Source organism: Arvicola amphibius, chromosome 4, assembly GCF_903992535.2.
Source record: "Arvicola amphibius chromosome 4, mArvAmp1.2, whole genome shotgun sequence".
Taxonomy (NCBI): Eukaryota; Metazoa; Chordata; class Mammalia; order Rodentia; family Cricetidae; genus Arvicola; species Arvicola amphibius.
The window spans coordinates 89,457,203-89,482,638 of record NC_052050.1 but is presented as its reverse complement, the minus strand read 5'-3'; the positions used below and the strand labels follow the sequence as shown (position 1 = coordinate 89,482,638).

Genomic DNA, 25,436 nt, shown 5'->3' with positions numbered 1-25,436 from the left:
GGCAGGAAATGATGTCATGGAGACAATGCTCCATTCAGCCCACACATCTAGAGCCTGGCCAGACTTGAATCACACCTGAGCTGATACTCCAAATTCATGAGAGGTTTTTATTGTCGCCACAGGGTCAGGATCCATCTTCACCAACACTCCATTGGGTACTTAAGGGTTGCTGTGGCCTAGAGCAAAGGGAAGCAGGCACAGACGAACCAATGTAGATAGTCCTGAATGCCCCTGAGAGAAGGGAAGGGCTGGCTGCACCTTCCTGCCCACAGGACTAGTTCACATGGGATCCTACTAAGTGGCAGGAAACCCTGGCCATTCCACCTCCCCAAGGTCATTCACACACTGAACCACAAAAGTGCCTGTCCAGATGGGAGCTGTCTGGTCCTGTAAGGAGTCAATGAGAGAAAAAAAATATTTTGCCAAAGGGTCTATCCCCACATGGGGCACTCAGCAAGAGCAGAGAAGACAGGTGGGCAGGTACCCAATTACCCCACATGGTCTGACTTCAAGCAAAGGGCACCCAGTGGCCAATTAGCAGCACCTTCACAAAGCGATCTCCAGGGAGCAGCAACAAGCAAACCCAGTGAAGCACAGAGCGAGGGGTTAGTTTGCTGGGGCAGGGGATCAGGAGCTGCCTCAGTTCCCCAGATGGGAATATTCTGCTGAGGCTTCTGGAGTGCACCAGGTACCCCAGGAGTGGTCCCACCCACTAAAGCAGTCAAGGAAACCTGCCAGCATATCCTAGGAAGCAGGCTCAGTGCAATGACTGCAATGACCATAACAAACCAGGGGGATTCCCACATAGGTGATGCTAGTGCAGTGGTTCTCAGCCTGTGGGTTGCAACTCCTTTGGGGGTTGAATGACCCTTTCATAGGGGTTCCCTAAGACCATAGGAAAACACAGATATTTACATTACAATTCATAACAGTAGCAAGATTACAATTATGAAGTAGTAATGAAAATGTAAGTCTGGGTGTCATCATAACACGAAGAACTGTACTAAAGTGTTGCAGCATTAGGAAGGTTGAGAACCACTGTGCTAGAGAGATGGTGTGCAGGAATGGAGCTGACAGGGCCTGAGACCTAGAGTAGTAACTCAAAGACGAGGCCTGCCTACATTCAGTACACGGTGTCTGGTTGGACCATGTAGGACCTGAGATAAACCACCCATGGTCAGTGCTATCCTGGCAGAGAGGAAGTGCGATGGTTGTGCAGTCGCTATGGGTAGGCTGTGTCCAGATTCTCAGTCCTGTTTGTCCTCTCTCTGCCTCCAGGGGTAGATGAGCTCTCCGAAGAACAGCTTTCGGCACAGGGAACCCCAGGAGTGCTTGGGATGGCAGCCAGAGCTAGGCAGGCGGTAGGTGTGCACCACATGGCTATAGGGCAAAGGGTTTATCTGGAAGGAAAGGGTAATTATTAGTAGGGTGGGTGGTCATGGGTGCTTCAGCTGTGTCTATAGAGGAAGGTCTTGACGGTTGGCATCCTGGGCCTGACTGGTCCTCTGGGGAATCTTTGGCTAGGCAATTATAGAGCAAGGCCGCGGGGCCCTGACAAACCTCTGCCTGTGAGATAGCTAAGCTGACCAGCAGAGAAGCACTGGTTCCCTGAGAAAGGGATGGTGATGGGGGGCTCTATGTCCCTTTGGGTTGGTAATGCACTATCCTAGGATCTACTCCGTCTGGGGGCCGGGGAGGATGACCTTGCAGATGCTTCAGCATCTGAAAGACACGACACTTGGACTAGGACCAAGATACAACTCAGCACCTGGTTGGCCACTCCAAAACTTATTCTGTTCCCTCCCACTGGGACCAAGACCCAAGACTTAAACAATGAAAGAGCCAGGGGTTCAAGTCCAACAGGAAGTGACTGCTTGTCCTGAGGCCTTTGCTAAGCCATTTCTGCTTCATCACGACTTGAGCACGATGGGACCCCACTCACAGGCCAAACTAGGTATCAATGTCAACTATGTAGACCACAATATGTGTCCCACAACCCTGAGGGGGAAGGTCTAGACACAGTGAGTTATGATACTCAGATGCCTACCCCTTATCCCCACTGGGCCCTTCTAACTGTCTCTGACCTCTGGCTGACATACCACCAAAGCATCATACCAGCTGACCCCAGCTGTCCCAGAACACAGGCAGAACATTGGGGGGGGGGTCCCAGGTCTGAGCAGCAGTGAAGGGCAGGAGTTCTTACCTGCATCAGGAGGCGCAGGGGCCTGCCTGCCTCCTGTTCCAGAACTCTGAATTTCACACCAGCTATAAGGAAAGCAAGGTACTTAGGAAAGAAGGTGGCAAATGTCCCCCCCAGTTAGCCTCACTGGTCCCACTGTGAGTTAGCAGAGGCTACTGAGATGGCAATTTCTACAATCAAAGCCCCTCTGAGCCCACCCAGGTGGCAGCAGGTCTGTCTAAGCACACATGGTTGTCTTCTCCACCTTTCCCATCTGCCTCTTTGCTGGGTAGCAGATGCCCTATTAATGGTTCAGCATCTTACTGACTTCTAGCTTCTAGGTCTGGCTGATTTGGGGACCCACAGCACCCCTGGATTTTAGTCTCCCTGTCTAGGAAATGCCCAGGAAAAAAGTTTGTTTTTTTTAAATTTCATTACGTTTTTTGTTTTGGGTTTTTTTATTATTTATTTATTATATAGACAGTGTCCTGCCTGCATACTGCAGGTCAGAAGAGGGCACCAGATTTCATTACAGATGGTTGTGAGCCACCATGTGGTTGCTAGGAATTGAACTCAGGACCTCTGGAAGAGCAGTCTGTGCTGTTAACCTCTAAGCCATCTCTCTAGCCCCAGGAAGAAAGTTCTTAAAAAAGAGCAGGAAATAGCCAGGCAATAGTAGCGCACTCCTTTAATCCCAGCACTCAGGAGGCAAAAACAGACAGAGCTCTGAGTTCAATTCAAGGACAGCAGGGTCTACTACAGAGTGAGTTCCAGGACAGCCAGGGCTACACAGAGAAATCCTGTCTAGAAAACACAAAAGCAGGAAATGAAGCTTCCTTGAAGCCAGTGATGTGAGAAGGGACAAAACCATGGCCTGGTAAGCAAAGTTAACTACCCTGCCCAAGCTATTGGCTCAGGGAGAAGGCCCTGAATTTCAGGCTGGGTCTGGGTCTATTATGGCCCACCTGTGTTTGTGTCTGAGGTAAAGAAGTAGATGCATAGGGCATGTATACAACATTGCAAATAAGTCTCTCGCCTGGGCCTCCTGATGTTAACTGAGAAATTAGCTAGAAGGATGTTCTCAAAATGTTTTACAGGCATTCAGCAGCATGAAGATGCTTGCAGGCAGACCTAGATATCAGTTCAAAGCCAAGGAACCTGCACGTCCCTATAGATGGTTCTGAGCTGTCTGAAAGAGTCAAATGAGCATACTGGTCACCTTAGAAATCACCTCAATTAGTGCTGAACATTGGCTATACCAGGTAATCCCAAGGTCCCTGCTGTGTCCAAAGTCCCAGAGATAAATGGGTTATCATGCCTAAACCTCATGCCTAAAAGAGCCAGATTTCCCTCAAGGATTCTGGAATCAGAACGCATAGATTCAGGGGACAGCTTGGGTACTAGGTGATGATTACAGGCAGTGCAGGGTGATCCTCTCACAGTGCAGCAGCCCTCATCCTGGCCTGCTTCCAAGGGCGAGGGACATCAAAGAGCAGACGCATAGCCTATAACCACATGGAGACAGACTCTCTGAGCACAGACCCTGCAACAAGCCTTCCAAACCACAGGAAGGATGAGGCCTTGGGTCTTTGTGTCTCTGAACTTTACTCTTAGGGAGAGAGAGCAGACCGCATGTTCCCAGGGCCAAGTTTATCTTCACTGCTCTGCTCACCCACACCACATAACCAATTCATTCAGGCCAGAGACACATGGCACAGGTGGAAGGCCTGTGGGTATGTATGTTGTACCATCTGTCAGAAGCCAGGCACCCAGCACCCAACTTACCAGCCAGCCTGTAGGGTCGGCAGAGTCGAAGACCAAGGGAGTATAGAGGCAGGGAGTTGATGAGGTCCACAAGGAGATGGATTAGGCCCTGCACGGTGATCACTAGGAGCCGGAGCTGCAGCAAAAGTGACATTCAGGGCCACTAACTGGGGCTGAAGCCACACATTAGACAGGCCTAGGAGGAGAGTAGCCCGATAGGCTCTTGAGCTACACTCACACTAAGGGTGACCAGAGGGTCAGGAACCCTGGGAAATCATAGACTCCACCCTAAGGAGACTAAAGGGCTGGCAGCGGGACAGCTGGCACCCCTTCCTAGTAGAGACTGTGCATCCACATTCCTAACACAGAAACCTAGAGGGCCTGAGGCACCTGGGTGTCGCTTATCTCATACTGTCCACCCTAGTGCTCAGCACTAAAGGAGGGCTCTTCTATGATCTCATCTACCCACTATGGGTCCTGACCTCCCCTGTAGCCAGCCATCCCCAAGGCAGGACCCCCCTCAACTGCTTTAAGACCAGTACATAGAATTCAGAACAGTGCCCTAGGTGAGTGGCTCCGGCACTGACTAGACTAAGTTCTGTAGGCCCCAGGGTTGGAGAAACTGGGCTCACCAGGGTGAATACCAGGTAGTACAGAGCAGTGGTAGGCAGCAAGAAGATCAGGATGGTGAAGAGCAAGGTCCCAATGAAAAGCTGTGGGGAACAAGGACCGGCACACTTAGTATCACAAGACCCAGACCAGGGGAGGCCACTCCATTACTGGCCACACACACACCCATCCTTAAACTGCAGTTGGGATTTTTTTTGCCTCCTGAGTCAGCAAGGTCAGGAGATGTTCCCTTTACCATGAGGGATGTGTCCACATATCCTGTGGACCTGGTGGCTTGTGGGGAAACAGCCAGCAGGGGACACAGGCAAATAGGAGGTTAGGAAAATGGGTATAGCAGGTCTAGGTAAGCAAATGGAATAAGCCAAAGCAGGCCCTATGTCCACCTGGGGAAAGTCTGCTGGTGCCTCCCCCTAGGCCAGCTGCTGGAAGACAGCTGCAGGATAGCAGTAGGCTGGTCACTGATAGTGTCCAAGTAGCTGCCCTGACCAGGTCAGCAGGCTCAAAGCTGTAGGTACCTGGTCAAGGTCATAGGAACAGGAATCCACCCGCTGGCGCAGAACATTCCACTTCTTCCCCCGGAACAGACGCCAGAGAGAGGAGAGGCCATAGATCTTCAGGCAGTACAGCCTGTAGGACACAGGCTCATGAGGGCCAGCTGGGGGCCTGTGCCACACCTCACCCATCTGCTCAGACCCTGTTGCGTGCCCACGGCTTAGAAAACTACATGTGAACATATACATACCTGGCACCGTAGACATAGAAGCAGTAGATGTGGAAGGTAAGGAGGGCGATGATGTCCGAAAGGATGGACAGGGCAACAGTCAGTCCTAGGCAGGCTGAGAGGCCCACATGCCACAGGATGTGCTCAATAAAGGGGGACATTAGGTGGATATAGCCTGCAGGATGGAGGTCAGCCATGAGAAGTGCCCAGCAAGGCACAGGGAGCCCCAGCGCCTGAGAATGGACACCTAACACTTCAGGACACAAGTGAGCACAGACCCAGCCACTGGCCCCAGAATTTGACTTGAGCAGCTGGCCCAACACAGTTGGCTTCATACAAATGGGAGGCCAGAAAATGGAAGCAGAGGGGATGGGGCCTGGCTAGGGTGCCCTGCTGGGCTGCCCAACCCTGCCCATCGGGCACTCACTGATCCACAGATGGATGTGGTACAGGAAAAAGCGGCCTAGCACCTGATCCAGTGCCCGATTCATCTTGAGCCCAGCAGGAGCACCCATCAGCCACTGCAGCAGATGCTGGAGCTCCTCAGCCACGCGCTACAGAGACATGGGGCAGGGAAGGGATGACATGGTCACACTGAGGTAAGAGGGTGGGTGGGTTGAGGATTGACCAATGGGCTCCCACCATAGCCAGTCTATCTGGGGCAGGGCAAAGGCAGCCTGAACTTCCTTACTTCCAAGGTTCAGAATCGTCTTTTTGTGTGGGTGTGTGGGGGTGGAGGGGTAAGGTCTTACTATCTAGCCCTGGCTGTACTGGAACTCAGTATGTAGACCAGGATGGCTACTCACAGAGATCCGCCTGCCTCCACCTCCCGAGTGCTGGGATTAAAGGCGTGCGCCACCACACCTGGCAAATCATATCTTCTAACATTACATAGGAGCAGTGCCACTGGACCCTGGCCCTGGCCACAGACAATTTCTAAGATCCTGGTCTGAGGCATCTCCCAACAGGCTGGAGTACATAAAGGAATTCCTTGGGCATGTGTCCCCAGGGACATCTACCTCATCCTGATAACTTCCTTTATGCTCACTATCTTGCTCCTTTAGCCCGGGAACCATAGGGCCCTAAGCCCGTGATAACTGGGTATGGCTGAGACTGGACTGACCCTGGCTCAATTCAAACCATGCAGGGGAGCCTGAGAATACTGAAGCTCTCAGTCAAAGACCTCTTCTTGTCACTTGCTACCAGAAGTTGAGGCCACCGAGCAATGGCTAGTCCCTTGGGTGAGCCTATCAGGGTCTAGGGAATCAAGTGTGAGCACTGGAAAGCAGGGCACTCAGAGAAAAAACAAATCGAGTTCAATAAACAGCAGAGGGACTTCAACAGTAAGCAGGAAAACTGGTCCTGGCTGCCAGGATGGAGTGCCAGTCACTGGCCATAGTGGGGGAAGTAAGGAAGCTAAGGGATGCTCTACTTGGTCACCAAGGTGAGGCCACAGGAGTAGCTCCTGTATTTTATATGTTCTTCCCAAATCCTTTTGCAACCCTGTGTAAGAGTCTTAGGAGCACTAGGGAAGAGCAAAACCTTCTTTATAAATAGGACTTATTTAATATTTAAAGGATAAAAGCCTGGCAGCGGAAAGAGAATCCACTTTTTAATTAAATATTTATGGCATATATATATATATATATATATATATATATATCAATTTTGCAAAAAGAAGGATCCAGACAAAGCTGGCCAAGAAACAGAATGTAGAAACAGCCTAACCCCTTCCGCCCCAACCCCAGCTTCTCTTTCCTATTGGGAAGACCTCCATATATCTCATAATTCAGGACTGAGAGGAGGCCACAGCTGCCTTCAGATTCCAGGCCTGGCAACAAACAGACCTGACATACAGCTGCACTGATGGAGCAGAGAGTGAGCCCATGGGCAGACCCTGAAGGCTTCCACAGGAGAGATAGACAGGGTTTTGGCTCTACTGAAGATGAGATGGAGAACTGAAAAGTTCTGAGGCTCGGTGGAAATGAAGAGGTTGAGGAGAGCAGGAGGGACCAGCATGGATGTGCTGCACATGTCATGCATGGGAACGCTGCGAGCACAGAGGACAGGCCTGGGCCTCTTGTTTCCAGGGAAAGAGCAATCTGGAAGTAGTGGCAGGCCAGCAGTCTGGCCAGTCCAACAACAACCCAGAGCAGTGAGGTGTCCCAAGGCTGCCTTTCATCTGGAAGATCAGCTGAATACAGAAAAGGGTTCCATGAAAGCCTCAACCACAAGTGCCCCCCCCCGACACTGCCACCTTCAAAAAGAGCATCTAGGGAATGTATCTGGGGTGAGGAAAGGGAATAGCTTCTCCTGCAGCTGAAGCACTGCCTAGGAGGATTCCCCACCCTCAGGATGCTGGGTATCACCCAAATCTACTCACATCAGCCACGGGGACCAGGGCGTTGGCCAGCTGTCCAATTCGGTTATTGCTGTGGAGCCAAGAGAGCAGCAGCAGGCCAAGGGCCACATCCAGCAGCACAGAAACCAGCATATTGGCCTTCCTGGAAGCAAAATGGGGGAAAGCAGCTGAGAGACAGCTAGACACAGCCTGTGACCCAAGAGAGGCCTGGCTGGAGGCACAATGCAGAGCAGAGGTGGAGAAGAGGCTGGGCCATACTACCCTTCCTTGGAAAGGAAACCATACCTCATTAGCTGCATGGGACTCTGGGCTTTCTCTGTGCTAAAGATGAGTGAGAGGTGCTTCAGTCGTTGCCGGAGCTGTTCACAAGTGGAGAGCTTGCTTCTGATGAAAGAAAGGGGCCACAGCTTCCACAGCCTGGGGAGAATATAAGGGTTGAGACTGATAGTTCCAGCCTTCAGTTCCTTGGTTTTCCAGCCAAGGTCCCTCACTCTAGAGAGAAAGGGCCAGATCCACTCAGCCTAAGCTCTTTGGTTCCACTCCAAAGCTCAGCAAGGCCGAGGCAAGTATGAAAGTCAACATGAAATGCTGGTAGGTGTGAAATGTACAGCCTACCAGCCAATACAAAGATGAGTCTCAGACTGGGAGTTGGTGGTGCACACCTTTAATCCCAGCACTGGGGAGGCAGAGGCAGGCAGATCTCTGAGTTCAAGGCCAGCCAGGGCTGTTACACAAAGAGACCCTGTCTCGAAAAAAACAAAACAAAACAAAAAACAAAACAAAAATAGTAAGTCTCAAAATGGCTAAAAGTGAGTCAGGAGTGGTGGCACATGCCTTTAATTCCAGCTCAGGAGACAGATCTCCGAGTTTGAGACTGGCTTGGTCAGGACTACCTATCGAAGGCCATGGAAGTATACAAGCACACAGAAGATGATAACTAGTGTTCAGATGTCAATCCACCAGAGGAGTGATTCTCTAATGGAGAATCCCGTCCAGGCAGGGCCTGCAGGACCACCAACTCTGGAAACTGTTGCTCCTGACTATATATAATTTCACACTTGCTAAAGCAGCTGTGGTGTATCCCTGATACTACACTGCAGTGTGTAATCTTACACGATATGTACGTATAATCTCATGATTGCATCTCAATCTTTTTGTTTGTTTGTTTGTTTTTCAAGACAGGGTTTCTCTGTGTAGCCCTGGCTGTCCTGGAACTTGCTTTGTAGACCAGGCTGGCCTCGAACTCACTAAAATCCACCTGCCTCTGCCTCCCGAGTGCTGGGATTAAAGGTGTGCGCCACCACCACCCAGTTTATGATTGCATCTTCATCTTATGGGCACGTATATCTGTGGATGGACAAGAAGATGACTTCCTATTAAGTTGTATGTTTTAGATGTATAGAAAACATACTAGGATATGCTTCATAACTAGATCTATTGTCCCATGAGACCTGTAAGACACTTAAAAGCCTGCTTTGTTCTTTTTACTCAGACTCATATCAGAAAACAACAATTTCTCCTCAGTTCAGCCAAACTACACACAATTAGCTCATTTTACCTCAGAGCAAATTCAAATTAGACTAAAGGTTTTTGTTTTTTTTTTTTAAAGATTTATTTATTATGTGTACATCATTCCTTCCAGATGCCAGAAGGGGGCGCCAGGTCTCATTATAGATGGCTGTGAGCCACCATGTGGTTGCTGGGAATTGAACTCAGGACCTCTGGAAGAGCAGTCAGTGCTCTTAACCACTGAGCCATCTCTCCAGCCCGACTAAAGGTTTTTGTATATGAATCTTAAGTTAAAAGCTTTACACTTATGCACAAGGTCAGAATCACAGGTGTCTAACCAAGGTTATTAACACAAAGAAGCCTAAAACATCATGCCAATTCTTTGCTTGCCAAGTCTAGCTGATAAAAGAACTATGTCTTAGGGCTGGAGAGATGACTCAGAGGTAAAGAGCACTGGCTGCTCTTCCAGAGGTCCTGAGTTCAATTCCTAACAACCACATGGTGGTTCACAACCATCTGTAATAAGATCAAATAAGAGCTGGTGTCCTTTTCTGGCCTGCAGGATACATGCAGGAAGAACTCTGTATACATAACAAATAAAAATCTTAAAAAAAAAAAAAACTATGTCTTGCAGCTTGTCTCACTGGGCACTGTGTCCCTGGCTTCTGTGTTGCTATGGTAAACGGCTCTGCCCTCGTCACTAATCCAAGGAATATGCTATGACCAGTGAGATGTGACCCTTGTAACTTTTTTTTTATTCCCTTAAACCTCCTGTAAAAAGTATTTTTTAGGCTAGATGAAAAAAGAAGCAAGGAGAATTGGAACAGAATTGAAACAAAGGAGAGCTAGAAGCTGCAGAGGTAGAACTGAGCCAGCAGAATAAAGAACATGACTCAAACAGCACATGTGGGAGTTACTCTGCAACCCTCGGATTAGAAATGCCCTAAATTCCTTTAGCTACGCTGAAGCTTCTGACCTGAACCCTAACTACTGTTAGCTACCCAGCCTTTAATTCCAGCAGTTGGAAGATAGGAACAGGTGGATCTCTATGAGTTCAAAGACATCCTGGTCCATAGAACAAGTTTCAGGACAGCCAAGGCTACACAGAGAAACCCTGTCAAAAAAAAAAAAAAGGCCCAAAAATGGGGATTAGGTCACCTCCCACCCACCTAGAACTTGCCCTGCCTACTAGATTATAACTCAGCTCAGCAAGGTTCTGCTGGGCTTTCTAGCAAGATTGAATTCCTTACAAAGGAGGCATGGAAATGTTTCCACAGATGCTCACACAGTGAAAGATGTCTCTGAGCCACGGAGGAAGTGCTTGACAGCACCTGGGCTGCACCCATGTGAGCCAGGACATGCATGGAGGAGCACAAAGGGTAGCAACAGGAGCCATATTCCCACATAGAGCCCTGCTGGAGGTGGGAAGGACCTAAGGACTCCTGGGATGTGCAGAACTGTGTGTAACCTTGGTGCGGAGAGCAGGACTTGACCTTGGAAGATTTAAAGACCCCTCTTTCGAAACTCCCAGCGATTCCACTGAAATCAGGAACAAGACAAGGTTGTCCACTCTCTCCATATCTACTCCGTATAGTTCTTAAGGTCCTAACTAAAGCAATAAGACACCAAAGGGAGATCAAGCAGATACAAATTGGAAAAGAAGTTGTCAAACTCTCACTGTTTATGATATGATAGTTTATATAAGTGATCCCAAAAATCCTACCAAGGAACTTCTACAACTCATAAACACTTTCCACAATGAAGCAGGATACAAGATTAACTCAAAAAAATCAGTAGCCCTCCTGTACACAGATGATAAAAGGGCTGGGGAAGAAATCAGAGAATCAACACCCTTCACACTAGCCACAAATAGTATAAAATATCTTGGAGTAACTCTAGCCAAACAAGTGGAAGACTTGTATGACAAGAACTTTAAATCCTTGAAGAAAGAAATTGAAGAAGACACCAGAAAGTGGAAAGATCTCCCATGCTCTTGGGTAGGCAGAATTAACATAGTAAAAATGGCAATCGTAACAAAAGCAATCTACAGATTCAACACAATGCCCATCAAAATCCCAGCAAAATTCTTCAAACACCTCGAAAGAACGGTACTCAACTTCATATGGAAAAGCAAAACACCCAGGACAGCCAAAACAATCCCGTACAATAAAAGAACTTCTGGAGGCATCACAATCCCTGACTTCAAACTCTACTACAGAGCTACAGTACTGAAAACAGCCTGGTATTGGCATAAGAACAGACAGGAGGACCAATGGAACCGAATAGAAGACCTGGATATCAATCCACACACTTCTGCATTGCTGGTGGGAATGCAAGCTGGTACAACCCCTTTGGATGTCAGTGTGGCGATTTCTCAGAAAATTAGGAAACAACCTACCTAAAGACCCAATAATACCACTTTTGGGTATATATCCAAAGGATGCTCAATTGTGCCACAAGGACATGTGCTCAACTAAGTTCATAGCAGCACTGTTTGTCATAGCCAGAACTTGGAAACAACCTAAATGCCCCTCGACCGAAGAATAGATAAGAAAATTGTGGTACATTTACACAATGGAGTACTACACAGCAGAAAAAAAATAACATTTTAAATTTTTCAGGAAAATGGATGGAGCTAGAAAACATTATTTTGAGTGAGGTAACCCAGACACAGAAAGACAATTATCACATGTACTCACTCATAGGTGGTTTTTAAACATAAAGCAAAGAAAGCCAGCCTATAAACCACAATCCTAGAGAACTTAGACAACAATGCAGACACTAAGAGAGACTTACATAGATCTAATCTACATGGGAAGTAGAAAGTAGAAAAAGACAAGATCTCCTGAGTAAATTGGGAGCATGGGGACTTTGAGGGAAGGGAACAGAGAAAAATGTAGAGCTCAATGAATATCAATAAAAAAATGCAAAAATAAAATAAAGGCCCCTCTTCTACAGAACAGCCTCAACAGAGACTTCCCTTTCAAATAGCCAACCACAGTGACCTTTCACTGGCCATGTGAAACTCCCAGAGTCCAAGTCAGTCCTTCATGGCCCAGGCTCACGACACCGTTGGGGCTGGTTGAAAAGGGTACAAAGTCATGAAGGGTAGAGGAGCTTGACTCTGTAGTGACAGCCTTGCCAGTACACCAGCATCATAACATAATTTTGAGACAGGGTTTCTCTGTAGCTTTTAGAGACTATCCTGGAACTTGCTCTGTAGACCAGACTGGCCAGATCTGTGTGTCTCTGCCTCCTGAGTGCAAAGATTAAAGGCGTGTGCCACCACTGCCCAGCAACCACTGACTCTTGCTTGATGGGTAGGCTGCTGTCTGTAATTAATAAACAAGTATCTCTTCAGTTTTATTGAGTCCCCTGAGAGGATAAAGAAAACTAGGACCTTCTCTGATGCAATGGTACCTGGGCCCAGAAAAACCCTCCACTTTATTAATTCCAAGGTTGCCACAAAGTCTCCACCATACATCAAGATAGCCTGAGCAGCTCCTCCAACCTAAAATGTATCCTCACAGGTTACCCAGGGCTCCCTTTCTGAGAAAGTCTCCCAAGGTCCCCAGAGCCCCTGGAAAGTGGAAAGGTCAGCTGGACCCCAGGCCAGACACCAGATTGTAGATCTAAAGGGAGGGGAGAACTCCAGCTGGTCCTTACGGGCAGCAGCACCGAGAAAAACATCCTCTTAGGCTCAATAGATAGCTAAGCTGCCAGACTGCTTGCCCAGCACAGTGGTGATTCGCACCTTTAATCCCAGCACTCCCAGAAGAAAGAGAAGCAGAGTTTGAGGCCAGCCTGGTCTACTTAGTGAGTTCTTGGCCAGCCAAGGCCACATAGCTGGGATGCTGTCTTAAAACGAACAAACAAGGGGCTGGAGAGATGGCTCAGTGGTTAAGAGCATTGCCTGCTCTTCCAAAGGTCCTGAGTTCAATTCCCGGCAACCACATGGTGGCTCACAACCATCTGTAATGAGGTCTGGTGCCCTCTTCTGGCCTGCAGATATATACACAGACAGAGTATTGTATACATAATAAATAAATATTAAAAAAACCAAACAAATAAACAAAACCAAGACAAGTTAAAGAGAGAAGTGTTCGGGAGCACTTACTCGGGGAGCTCATAGAGAAAATGCAGGCTTAATTATACCAGCACTCACATGGTGGCTCAGAACAATCTGGAACTCCAGTTCCAGAGGATCTGACCCTCTCTTCTGACTAGGGACACACACAATATACATATATAAATGCAGGCAAATATTCATACATATAAATTTGTTTAAAAGCTACAATAACCCAGTTTTGTGTTCATCAGGTTTCTTTTTTAGGCACCTGAAGTATCTGTGGTTTGTTCTATTCCTGAACTGATGGGCCTCACACAATCACAGGCTCCCAGGGGAAAATGCTGGACCAGGAAGTGACAAAGGAACAACAGCCTCTACTAGGACATCCTCTGAGATGTAAGGGGAGGAAAGGTAAGATGAGAACCGGCTCCCAGAACAAGCGCCTCAGGATGGACTCTCTGGCTGTCAATGTCACTACACACGGAAGGGAGAGACCACGATTCTCAGGGGATCAACTTGTTGCTCTACCTGTCCAGTCTGCTGTACCTACCAGCTAGCACTAGCTGCGGAGAGCAGGGACAACAGGGAAGCCAGCAACAGGCAGACAGGCCCCGAAGCCTGCTTCGCCAACTCCACGAGTATGCTCGCCTCCATGCCGTCTGACTGCCAGTGGCTCAGGCGGACCGGGCCCTCATCAAACTGGTCATTTTGGAAGAGCACCTCACTGCGCGCCACTGTGTCAAAGATGTCAGCCAGGCCTCCAGCGCTGGCTGTGGTCTCTCCATCCTGGCAGCCAGGCAGTACTGCTGGTGGATGCAGCCAGGAGAGCAGCAGCTTGCGCTGATCGTAGAAGATGAGCATGACCTGGTCTTCAGTGGGTGTGCCCAGAGTGGTGGACATCTGATGGTAAGTGGCCTTGCAGCTCCAGAACCTGGTACCCCTCTCCCGGCATAGCTGCAACCAGGGATCATGGGAGAAGATGGCACCTAGGCCTTCTAGGAAATGCCCCAGGTTCTCCTCGGGTTCCTGCTGACGGTGGCACCAGGTGCCTAGCACAGCCACTTGTACTTGGCTGGCCTTCTGCACCTGAGCCAGGAGCTTCTTGACTTGGATGGGGATGAAGGGAAAGTGCACCACAGCCAGGATCACGGCACTATTCTGCTCCGGGACCCATCGTCCCACTAGCAGGCCACTGTCTGCCGAGGCACAGCACGTGGGGAAGAAGGCCTTGAGCACCATGCCGGGGTCCCTGGAAGAGAAGAGTGTTGGTTTAGAGCTACTGCCACTCTGTGGCTGCTAGATGCTGTGCCAGGCTTATTCATCTGGCCACAGGCTGGGAAAGCACAGTTGTGAATTTGGTGGCAGAGACTGGGTTATGGCTCTGCATCTCACAGGGAATCAACTCTTCCAAGCACTGACCCAGGAAGAAGCATTGTGTGTGCGATGGTAAGCTACTGCCTCCTTCTGTTCTGAAACAAGCAGCCTGAAGCAGGGCAAAGTAAGGTTCCCAGACAGATGCCACTGATAACAGGAGGGTACTGAGCCTGAGGTCTTTCAGGACCTAATGAGAAAGGATTCCTTATGTGTTTCATATGTAAACACACACAGTATGAGCATGTACACAAATCCTAATAACAAACCAGAAGCCAACTGTTAGGCACACCTGTAATTCCAGCAGTGGAGAGGTGGAGGCAGGTGTACCAGGAGTTCAAGGCCAGTCTTTAAAAAGAGAGAGGAAGCCGGGATCTCTGTGAGTTCGAGACTAGCCTGGTCTACAAGAGCTAGTTCCAGGACAGGCTCCAAAGCCACAGAGAAACCCTGTCTCGAAAAAAAAAAAAAAAAAAAAAAACAAACAAACAAAAAAAAAAGAGAGGAGGAGGAAACAGAAAAAAAAAAAAGGATGGCTCTTAGCTATAGTTTCTGTATTCGGACGGAGGGCTAAAGCAGGAATATCACTGTGAGTTCAAGGCCAGCCTGGTCTACCCGTGGGAATACAAAATAAGGCGTCATCTCAAAGAGCAACAAACAAGATTTACTTAAGCAAGAATTAAAAGTTTAAAATCTGGGGCTGAAGAGCTAGCTCAGGGGTTAGGAGTACTTGTTGCTTTTGCAGAGGACCTAGTTTGATTCCCAACACCCATATGGGGGTTCACAACCATCCATAACTCCAGTTCTAGCAGATCCATAGGCACCAGGCACACATGTGATGCATATACATACATGCACGCAAAACCTCATACACATAAAGTAAATAAATCTAAAAAAAATAATAAATCTGTTTTGGAGGGTGAGGAATGGTTTTCTTTCTTTCTATATAATTTATCTTTTATTTTATGTTTATTGGTGTTTTGTCTGCATGTATATCTGTATGAGAGTATCAGAAACCCTGGAGTTAGAGACAGTTGTGAGCTGCCATGTGGGTGCTCGGAATTAAACGCAGGTCCTCTGGAAAAGCAGCCAATGCTCTTAACTGCTGAGCCATCTCTCCAGCTCAGGATGATTTTCAAAGGTAGAGTGCTTGCCTAGCATGGACAGCATTCTGAGTTTGATCTTCAATAACACTAATAATAATAATAATAATAATAATAATAATAATAATAATAATAATAAAAAAACAAAATGAAACAAACTAGTTTGGGGCTCAGGAAAATCAGATGCACACATATGGCATTGGTCCTAGAACTGGGTCTAGGGCCTAGAACTCAGAGGAAACCTCTCCTTCTGTAGCAGAGAGCATGTCCTCCTGCCCCTGGGGTCAGAGAACAGATCAGGCAGGAAGAGTGTAAATTCAAGTCCTGCCTGGTCTATAGAGTCAGATTAAGGCTAACCGAGTCAATGTAGTGAGAATTCTGTCTTAAAAAGGAAAAAAGGCAAGTCAGGCAGTGGTGGTGCACGCCTTTAATCCCACCCAGCACTTGGGAAGCAGAAGCAGGTGGATCTCTGTGAATTTGAGGCCAGCCTGATCTACAGAGCAAGTTTCAGGACAGGCTCCAAAGCTTCAGAGAAACTCTTGTCTCAAAAAACCACAAAGACAAAAGAAAGGGGCCTGCAGAGGTAGTTCAGTGGCAGAGCTGCCTCTGCTCTCTCTTCTGCCCCCTGAGGTACTTTTCGGTAGTATTCATCTTCCTCTGGAATCCGTCAGACAACCCAAGATGGGACTCTCCATGGAGAATGCCAACACATTTTCTCTGAAGGAAACACCAGCCTTCTTGGCCTCGCAAGATCTTTTTTATTTGTTTGCTTTGTTTTGTTTTTGTTTTTTGAGACAGGGTTTTTCTGTAACAGCCCTAGCTCTCCTGGAACTCACAGAGATGTGCCTGCCTCTGCCTCCCAAGTGCTGGAATTAAAGGCATACGGCACTACCACTCAGCACTGCTCAGGATCTTGATGAACATCAAGAACCACCACAGCAGCTACAAATCCTTTATTCTGTGGCCCCTGCACCTTTCCCTCCATGCCCTCTGACTGCCAGTGGCTCAGGTGGACCGGGCCCTCATCCAAGTGGTCATATTGGAAGAGCACCTCTCTGTGAGTCACTGTGTCAAAGATGTCAGCCAGGCCTCCAGCACTGGCTGTGGTCTCTCCATCCTTGTAGCCAGGCAGTACTGCTGGTGGATGCAGCCAGGAGAGTAGCTATTTGGGTGTTGTAGGATTCCTCATAGGCATTCCTGCTAAACCGAACTGCTGGGTGGTTAGCAGGGTTGGGGTACAATTGCTTTTTCTTAGACACTACCCCATCTTGCCAGTGTGAAAGACACAGCAATCCTGAGCAAAGACCCCTCCCCACCAGTTTTGGATCCTTTCGTGAGGAAACACAGACCTTGTGATGAACCCAAGGTTCCTGGTCCAGGGTTCATGCAAAACCCTTGGACATGATGGGTACTCATCCCATACACAAACGCCCAAGGCTTGTGCAGCTTGTGCAGCTGCTCCCCTCCCTGCAGGTAAGCCGGCCCAGAGACCTTGCATGAACAACTTAGAAAAGGGTTTTGTTTTTCTAAAACTGAGGGTTAAACTAGGGTCTCATATGAGCTCTGAGTCCAGCCCAAAGCCGAGAGCTCTAAAGGGAACGGTCAATTCAGCACAGCCCAAGCATTTCTGGAACAAACCTGCACTGATACACCAGCTCAGTGAAATACCATCTGACTCTCCTGGGGAACACTTCACAGGAACCAAGGGAAAATGCTCCAACAGTGTGGGGGAGAGAAATGCCCTTAGTCTGATTATAAACAGATGTTGGGGAGGGGCTAGTTTTGAATCTGCTCACTGTGAGTGAATTCAATGAGCTGTATACATAATTTGTGCACATCCTTTCTGTAGAGAATGCTTCACTTAAAGTTTACCTTAAAAAAAGCAAAACAAAACAAAAAGCATCTCAGGTCAAAGGAAAAAGGCAGATACAGAGGTTGGTGTTCTGATCTGTGGGGTACTGGGAGAACTCAAAGTAGTTATGGGGCAAATTGCCACTCCCACTCCCAGCTCGGCCTCTAGAACCACTGAAGTGTGCTTCCACTGGGCTGCTGGGATCCCAGCAGTAGCAAAAGATGAAAGAGCAGGCAATCGATACAAGAGAAGGTGAGAAGCTGGAGAGAGAAAGAAGGCAGAAACCTGGGCAGTGCAAACATCTTTAAAGATTAAAAGAACAGCCCACACCTGGATAATCTGCCCATGCTAGGAAAGAGCCAGTTCTACAACAGCCCATTCCCGGATGGGTTTAATAAAAAGAGGCCTCAGGAAGTCTCTTCGTCAAACTCCCAGTCAGACTTCAATAGAAGCAGAACTACTGCTTACCTCCCCTGCATGGACAGGCTTGAGGGATAGCCCAGTTAAGAGAGGCCAGGGACACATCATAACTGAAACTCTCCTTTGTGAATCTTTGCAAGGAAGGTTCACACTGGCTCCAAGTTCAAAACAACCAAAAAACAAAATAAAAACTACTTTTCTGGCTGGGGGTGTAATTCAGGTAGTAGGGTGCTTGCCTAGCTTCCTGGAGATCCTGTACTCAGTCCCCCAAACCTCACAAACCCGGTAATAGCAGTGCACGTCTGTCATAGGGAAGTGGAGGCAGGAAGAAAAACAATTCAAGGTCATCCATTGCTATTCTGGGACTTTGAGGTCAATCTGAGCTACAAAAGAACCTGTCCAGAAACACTTTCTTGCTGTGTGAATCTTTCCTTTTTCATTTCAAAAGGAGGTGGTAAATCTGTTTCCGATCTATACTGGGGCCAAGGACAAGCGTGAGCCTCGCCGCGGTGCGCCAGGAATCTTCCAGCTAGTCCCCGCCTGGAGGGGAGGAGGGGCCGCTCGGCGCCCTCAAGCTCGGGACTGCAGGCCAGACCCACAACGGGTGCCGCCGAACCAGGAGGTCAGCTGCGGAGTGGCCGCCGCTCCCTCCACTCCTGATCTCCCATTTCAGAGTATTTGAAGACAGGCACTGAGGACCAAGAGGCCTGCGCTGCCTCGGGATTTCCTCCTCCTCTCCCGGCCCCGCCGCCCACTAGTGCTCACCGGCTGCTTCCCTGGGCCGCGACCCCGAGTGGTAGGGAAGGGACTGGGTTGGGCACCACGTCTGGCGGGCCCGGGAGGATGAAGGTGCTCGAGGCCCCCAGGCCCGCCGCGGGACATCAGCCCCATTTCCGCCGGCTCCGCGCGTTGCCTCGCGACGGTCCAGTCTCCAATCGTGCCCGGGCTGTTCACCAACTGAGCCCGAGAGTTCCGCGTGCGCGGCTCCAGCCATCAAACCCACGCCTGCTTTAACTATCCTGAAAGACTGGGTGAAACCAGACTTTAGGGACCCAGATCGCTTTATTCTCACTTTCATGCCCTACCTGGGCTCCTAAGTCCCAGGCGTTCCTATCTGTCTTTCTACATTGCAGGTAGGGTGCACGCAGACATACTTGGGCCGCCTAGTCCGAGAAAAACGCAGCAACTAATGTTTATTGAGCATCCACTTACACGCAAAGATCATACTTTGTCCATTAATTCCCCACAACATAATGATCAGGGCATGTTGGGATAACCTGGAGGGGCGACAGGTGTGGTGGTATAACCACGGATCTCAATGTCCAGATGACACTGGGTGTGCCACCCCATACCCTGAAGGGGCGAAAGCAAATACTTTTTTCTTGCTCCTTCCCACATGAAGATCAGGACTGAAACCCGGATTCTTACTGAGTAAGCACCCCCCACCCCCCACCCCCCCTCCCCTCTCTCTCCCCCTCCCCTTCCAGATCTCATTTGTAATATGGGAGGAAAGGCCACTGTTTTCCTTGTCTTGAATGGAAAGGCCATCCAGAACCTTCCCAGTACCCCACCCAAGAGCTCAAGAGTGGTTTGGACCCGGATTGCAGGAGAAACTGAAGGCATCTTCCAAAAGGGACATGTCCAGGAGAGTACCTTGAGACCCAACCCTTGCCGTGTGCTCCTTCCAGGACTTGCCCCTCTAATTTGCCCCTTACCTCTGTTGGGTCCAAAGTTGTCACTGGAGGCTCAAGAATGGGGGTGTCTCTGAGGGTGTGGGGGCACTAAGATACCACACCCTTGCCCCAAGCTGCCCAGCCCAACCTAGCCACACCCTCCCTGCCTGCCTGCCTGCCTCTGATTAAGATATAGGGGTTGGGGCACCTGACAGGAGATCTTGCCTGGCTATGCACTGGCAGATGACCTCCGCACCCAGGATCTGTAGCTTCAAGTGTCACCTCAAAGCTCAGGCCTCCTGAGACTCAAGCTAGCAGATCTAGAGACTGGGTGACCCTTGGGGTTTGGGGCATGAAAGGCCAGGGGAACACTGAACAGGGACATGGAGCTGGCTCAGTTTAGAGCCTTCTGGGGAGGCGGTGATTCATGGCTGCTTCGTGGACGGGAACACATGCCAAGAGGAAATCAGAAGGCCTGCTAAGGCCAGGTGTCAAAGCAGGCTCAGCAGCCCCCAAGGAACCCATCAATCTCCCATGATGGTGTAAAGGACTCAGGGCTGGCCAGTCATAGCAAGGGGCTATTTTCCTCAGGCCATCTCTCCAAGATACTGGTACACCTTGATGCAGTTATCCCCTGCATCTGCCACCACCAGTTGGCCCTGGGGAGCACAGGCTATACCCAAGGGCCTCTCTAGTCCCTCCAACTGCAAGCAGATGGGTGGCCCAACCCGGGGAAACAGGGTTACCTGGTGCTTCTGCTCATCAGCCACAATAATGCTACCCTCTGAATCAGAGCACACACCTGCAGGCTGGCCGAAGCAATGCCCAGTCAGGGTTTCCAGGGAGCCTAGAGGCTGGTGGGCACTGCCAAACAGCTGCACATCCCCAAATTCTTCACTCACAGCAAGGCCCCCATCAGGCCCTGGACCTACCCAACAGGGGCCCTCTAGACCTAGCATGGAGGTTGGAGCCAGGGCCTCCCAAGTTGGTCCCAACATGAAGCTGTGCACAGTTCCAGGCAAGTAGTCTGTCACCAGGAAGTGGCCAAAGGCGTCCACAGTCAGCCCTCGGGGGGACAAGAATGTGCCTACAGTCACCCAGCGGCCCTGGGGTTCCCGGGAAGTGTACTGAAGAGCATACACGGCCCCATGGATGAGATCACTGACCACCACAAGCCCGGAAGCTGTCACAGCCACATCCTCTGGAACAAAGGCTCCAGTTTTAGGCATGCGGCAGGGTAGTTGACAAATGGAACGTCCCTCAAGATCCAGCACATGGACACAGGATGCAGCACCAGCCGTCAAGAAGAGCAGGCCATCTGGAGAGCAGTGCAGGCCTCGGGGAGCCCCGGCAGCCCCTGCTGGTACCAGGATTTGCCCCAGCAGCCGGGGCTGCCAGGAGCGACCGGCGTCTCTAAGCTGGTCCAGCCTGAGATCAGGCCCTTAGGTGTAGATGGCTAGAAGTAGGGGTGGTCCAGGAGCTCAAGGAGTCAGGACAGATGGGAGGCCAAGGGCAGTAAGTCAGTCGGTCTCGGCTTCCCCGCAGCTGCAAAAGAGTTGGGGCACCCATGGGTGCCGATGGTGACTGGTGGGTGCTGGCGCCCTCCTACTGAACCGAGATGGGGGTAAGACTGAGCTGTGTTCACCTGGTCCCCAAGCCCAGCAGCCACACAGGTGGCAAGGTGTCTGCAACAGTGGTCTAAGAGACAACACCCACTCAAAGAAGGTCAAAGGTTTTGCTCTGAAGCCCAAATCGCAGGCATAGCTGTGTCCCAGCTTAGGAGGGAGGGTGAGGGGAGACAGATAAGCAGCTTTTTTCAAACTCATCAGCCCTGGTATTCTCCCACAGGGTTGGCCTAAGCTCCTGTTAGTGTTCCACCACCACCACCACACATAGCCCCTCTGCTTTGACCAGAGAGTGAGCCAAACCCCAGCCTCCCAGGGCTCTCCACTTGCCCCTTCCACAGAGACCAGGATATCCCTTACCTAGGACCAGGCTCCAGCTCTGGACTTTAACTCACGCCTCTGTTGTTAGAGACAGGCTGGGTGTGTGTCTGTGTGGCGGCGAGGTGTGGGGGGGGATAAGGGGGAATAGGGGAGGAGTCACCAGACAAGTCCCCTGCAGGGACAAGTTGAGCAAGGAGGCAGGGAGGGGCTGTTTGGGTTGAGTTCCTGGCCTCCAGGCCTGCACCCTCCTGCTTGGGTTTTCCCATGGGCCTTACCCTTACCCTGGACACTTCCTACTGTCCCTTCATAGCTGAAAGTCTCAGACAAGCCTTCCCTCTCCAGAAGGGACCCAGAGTCCTCTACAACAATAGGCCGCCCCTCCAGGCAGGACCTTTGTGTGAGGAACAAACCTTGGTCACCCTCTTGCCACCTCCACCAGGAGGTCAAGCTGGCAATGTTGCCTCCCAGGATCAGAAACCAGGATGCAGTAGGCACATGGGGGTACAGAGAGGAAGTTGCCTCAGATTTAGGACTTGAGGTTCCTTGGATGCCTGGCTCTGCCCCCAGCAGTTCCCCCAGGAAGCCTTCAGGTCAATAGTGTCCAGCTAGCGTTTGTCAGCCTTGGCCTGCAGCAGCACAGCTCCCCGGGTCCAGCCAGTCAGAACTCTCGCCCCAATAACACCCGCAAAGCCTCACGGTGGGGTGGCTACCTGATGCTATCACCAGGTGGATGGTTAATGGAGCAGCTGAAGGTCCTGTTTGGACTGGCCCCAGCCTGGCCAGTCCAGCCCCAGTGAGAACAGTGCCTCCTCCGAGGGCAGCTTGTACTTCAGGGCATTCCTGGGTGGGCATGGAGAGTATAGCTCAGCTCCCCAGGGAGAAAAGTAATTTGCTATGGCTGGGGGGCCCCAGCAACCCTCCCTGGCTGTCTCCCACCCTGGCCTGTGGAAAGCCAAGCAGGGCTGTACTGGGAGGGAAGCAGTGAGCTGTGAAGGCCACTGATGCCTATCATGGCTGCAGGGACTGGCGGGGGGCCCAGGAAGGCCACACGGGGTGAGCAGCCTGGAGCCATAGAAGGCAGGAGGCTTTGACCACCACAGGCAAAGCTGGCATTGGGCTGCTTGGATGGATTCAGGCCCAAGGACGAGCAGGGTCCTTGCCCATCCCCTGTGAGCTGAAACAGACCAGGTCATCCTGACATGTCTGCCTCTCTGCCACTCTTCCCTGAGTCTCCTAATTGTGTGTACCCAGCCCATCCCTTGACCCCAGACTCTTTGGAAGAACCAAGCCCAAAAATAAGGACTTTGAGGCCAAAGGTGAACCCCAGCATGGTGTCCTAGACACTGCTCCCAGGGATGCTCAGGCCAGGGACATTTCCTTGAGGGTGCCCAGGTGCTTACGCAGGGACAGAAAAGGAAAGAAACCCAAGTAGGGTGTTTGAAGGTGGTTTCTATTTTAATGACCGCAACTCTGTCCAATAAATAAATCATGACCTTCCTATGTCCATGTGACCCCAGAGATAAACCTCTACCATGGGCTAGTGTGGGGGAATGGGGAGCATCTGTCCAGAACGCATGCACACTGACACTGGACAGGCCCAGACAATGGGGACCAGGCCAGGGAGAGGAACCCATGCATTAAGGTGGCTGTGGACAGACCTCAGTACCTGGGAGGATCTTCAAGCTTGGGGTATCCTTAGGGGTCTGGGAGCTGCCAGCCCCAAGACGATTGCCCCAGCCACTTCCAGGAATTCCATGGTCCTCAGGGGCCTGAAGCGGGAGGGCAGGAGGCGGGACACTGGAGTCAGCCTCGCACTTGGTGGTGCGGCTAGAGAAAGGCTCGAGTCCAGGACCTAGTATCCTGGAGGGCTCAGAGGCTCCCCTTGCCAGCATAGGGCTTGGCTCGGGCAGCCCCCAGGACTCTGCAGGTGCCTTAGTCCCCTTGGTAGGCACCCGCTTCACTGAGAGGTCCAGGGGTGTGTCCAGCGGCCGAGCTGCCCGGGCCAGCGCCTGATGGATGGTGAACAGCTCGCGGCGAATCTTGCCAAGCTGCTCCCGTAGAGGTCTGGGTGCGAGGTCCCCAGTCGGTACCAGCTGCCCCAAGCACTGCTCCACCCTGGCGTAGTCGCCAAAGGCCTGGGTCAGGTCCTCTCCCACTTGGCCCGGACTTCCTAGCACTTGACCTTGTGGCTGTTCCAGAAGGTGGACCTCAGGGCCTGGGGCCTCAGGATTACCTGGCTCCTTGTCCTCAGGCCAGAATGTCAGGGAGGACCCTGTTGGCAGGCTGAGAAGTAGAAGCCAGTCAAAAGGCTATCCTGCCCTGTAAAGCCCCCCCCTAGTCCCGCCTATGTCTTCTGCTCAGTGTCACCCACACCCCCAGGGAAAAGAAGAGGTCCTAGTCTAGAATGGCACATTCAAAAGAAAAGAGAAAAGGGCTCTTTGGTATCAGATTCCTCTATGGGCTGGAGTCTCTGCTCCTGGTAAGTAAGCTAAAGATGGCCTAGTCTCCCACCCAGCCCACCCTGACACCCCCACCCCAAGACCCAAAGATCCTGATACCCACCTGCTCTGACAGCCAAATTTTGCCAGTTTCAAGGGGGCCTTTGGGAGCTCAGGCATATTGCCCGGGGGCAGCCTCTTCTGCTGGTTGCTCTGAGCCACTCGTTCCAGCTCTCCTTCATGCCCTGGGTCTCTGGAAGTGCCATGGGGCCAGGGTGCCCCCAGCCCTGGCACAGACACCTTCAGCAGCCCAGGAGCAGCCAGAGCCCCAGGAGGCCCCTTGAGGGACACAGAGGACTTGGTAGGGGCAGTCCTGCTTGCTGACTGTCCTAGGGTGTGCTCCAGTAGCAGCGGGTAGTACAGGCGGGGGGCCAGGCCTGGGCGCTCGGGTGCCTGTGGGGTTGGGAAGGCTGCAGGGGGCAGCAAGGGGCTTGCTGAGGCCAGGAAGGGCATGTGGGCTGCAGCAGCCGCCAGTGAGGGCCCCAGATAGGAGAAGAGGCCTGGGCCGAGAGGGTAGTTGACACCCAGCAATGACAGGTGGAGGCTCTGGGCTTCAGGGAACTCTCCCTGGGCAGGCGGTGGGTAGCAGGGGACACTATTCTCAGAACCCGCTGAGGCTACAGCCCCTAGAGCCCCACTCATCAGACCACCGCTCAGTCCTGTCTTCCACGACTCTGTCAAGAGGTTACTGGGACCTGGACCCTTCCGGATGGCTCTAGTCAGAGGGGGCAGTGACCCTGGGGACTCCTCTGGTCCAGGTTTGGGGCCCCTGCCACAACGACGCTGGGAAAGGCTGTCAGTGACAACATCTGGCACAGCAGGCTGGCTACCCGGGTCTGAGAAGTCTATGGAGCAGCTGGGGGTGGGCACCCGAGGCCTGGGCGAGGGGGGGCGCACGGCGGCATGCCCAGTCGGGAGAGTCTAACAGCAGAGAGAGAGAGTCCTTGCAGAGGCTGTACTTCATGTGGTTGTAGAGATGGGACTTCTCCAGGCAGGTGAAGGGACACTGGAAGCACTTATAGTTATAGGGTTTGCCCCAGGGTCGTGGGATGTAGTGTGGTTTCTTGGGCTTTCTTGACCGTGCCCTTGTCCCAGTGCCCACTCGACATGAACCTGCCTCACGAGACATGGCAGCCTGCTAGCAGGCAAGCCTGGGCACCATGACCACCTGCAGGTAGGAGAGACAAGGACTCAGTTAACACCAGGTCTTCTCACTCTCTGTTCCTCTTCACTGGGGTCCCTTCGTCAGAACTCGAGAAGCTATTTGCTTCGTCTCTATGCTCTGGCCTTCGTACTGCAGACCCTTCATCCTTTCGGGAGGAGATGTGGTGGCATTTGCCTG

At 51.1% G+C, this 25,436-nt stretch overlaps 3 protein-coding genes across 3 annotated transcripts; all 3 read right to left on the bottom strand.

Annotated features, from left to right (window-relative positions):
• Positions 1-81: 81 nt before the first annotated feature.
• Positions 82-18,886, bottom strand: Pigq (phosphatidylinositol glycan anchor biosynthesis class Q). The gene is made up of 11 exons (XM_038328547.1): positions 18,743-18,886; positions 13,785-14,483; positions 7,942-8,073; positions 7,678-7,798; positions 5,722-5,848; positions 5,316-5,469; positions 5,089-5,200; positions 4,576-4,656; positions 3,965-4,079; positions 2,204-2,265; positions 82-1,400 (listed from the first exon to the last, which is right to left on the bottom strand). Exons 2-11 carry the CDS (start codon positions 14,471-14,473, stop codon positions 1,248-1,250), a joined length of 1,746 nt encoding a protein of 581 aa, XP_038184475.1. The 5' UTR covers positions 14,474-14,483; positions 18,743-18,886; the 3' UTR covers positions 82-1,247.
• A 1,351-nt stretch (positions 18,887-20,237) lies between these two features.
• Nhlrc4 (NHL repeat containing 4) lies at positions 20,238-20,648 on the bottom strand. The gene has a single exon (XM_038324876.1). The coding sequence runs from the start codon at positions 20,646-20,648 to the stop codon at positions 20,238-20,240; it is 411 nt and encodes a 136-aa protein (XP_038180804.1).
• A 2,585-nt stretch (positions 20,649-23,233) lies between these two features.
• Prr35 (proline rich 35) lies at positions 23,234-25,223 on the bottom strand. The gene is given in 3 exon segments (XM_038324820.1): positions 23,234-23,879; positions 24,159-24,985; positions 24,987-25,223. Coding segments are annotated over 3 exon segments (1,710 nt in total).
• Positions 25,224-25,436: the final 213 nt, after the last annotated feature.

Coding starts and splice junctions, on each gene's coding strand:
- Pigq (XM_038328547.1), bottom strand. CDS start 14,473: ATGGTGCTCAAGGCCTTCTTCCCCACGTGCTGTGCCTCGGCAGACAGT. Junction 8,074..13,784: donor TCCGCAGCTAGTGCTAGCTG/GTAGGTACAGCA, acceptor TATTCTCCCCAG/GCTGTGGAAGCTGTGGCCCC. Junction 1,401..2,203: donor CCCTGCGCCTCCTGATGCAG/GTAAGAACTCCT, acceptor CTTTCCTTCCAG/ATAAACCCTTTGCCCTATAG.
- Nhlrc4 (XM_038324876.1), bottom strand. CDS start 20,648: ATGTTGGGACCAACTTGGGAGGCCCTGGCTCCAACCTCCATGCTAGGT.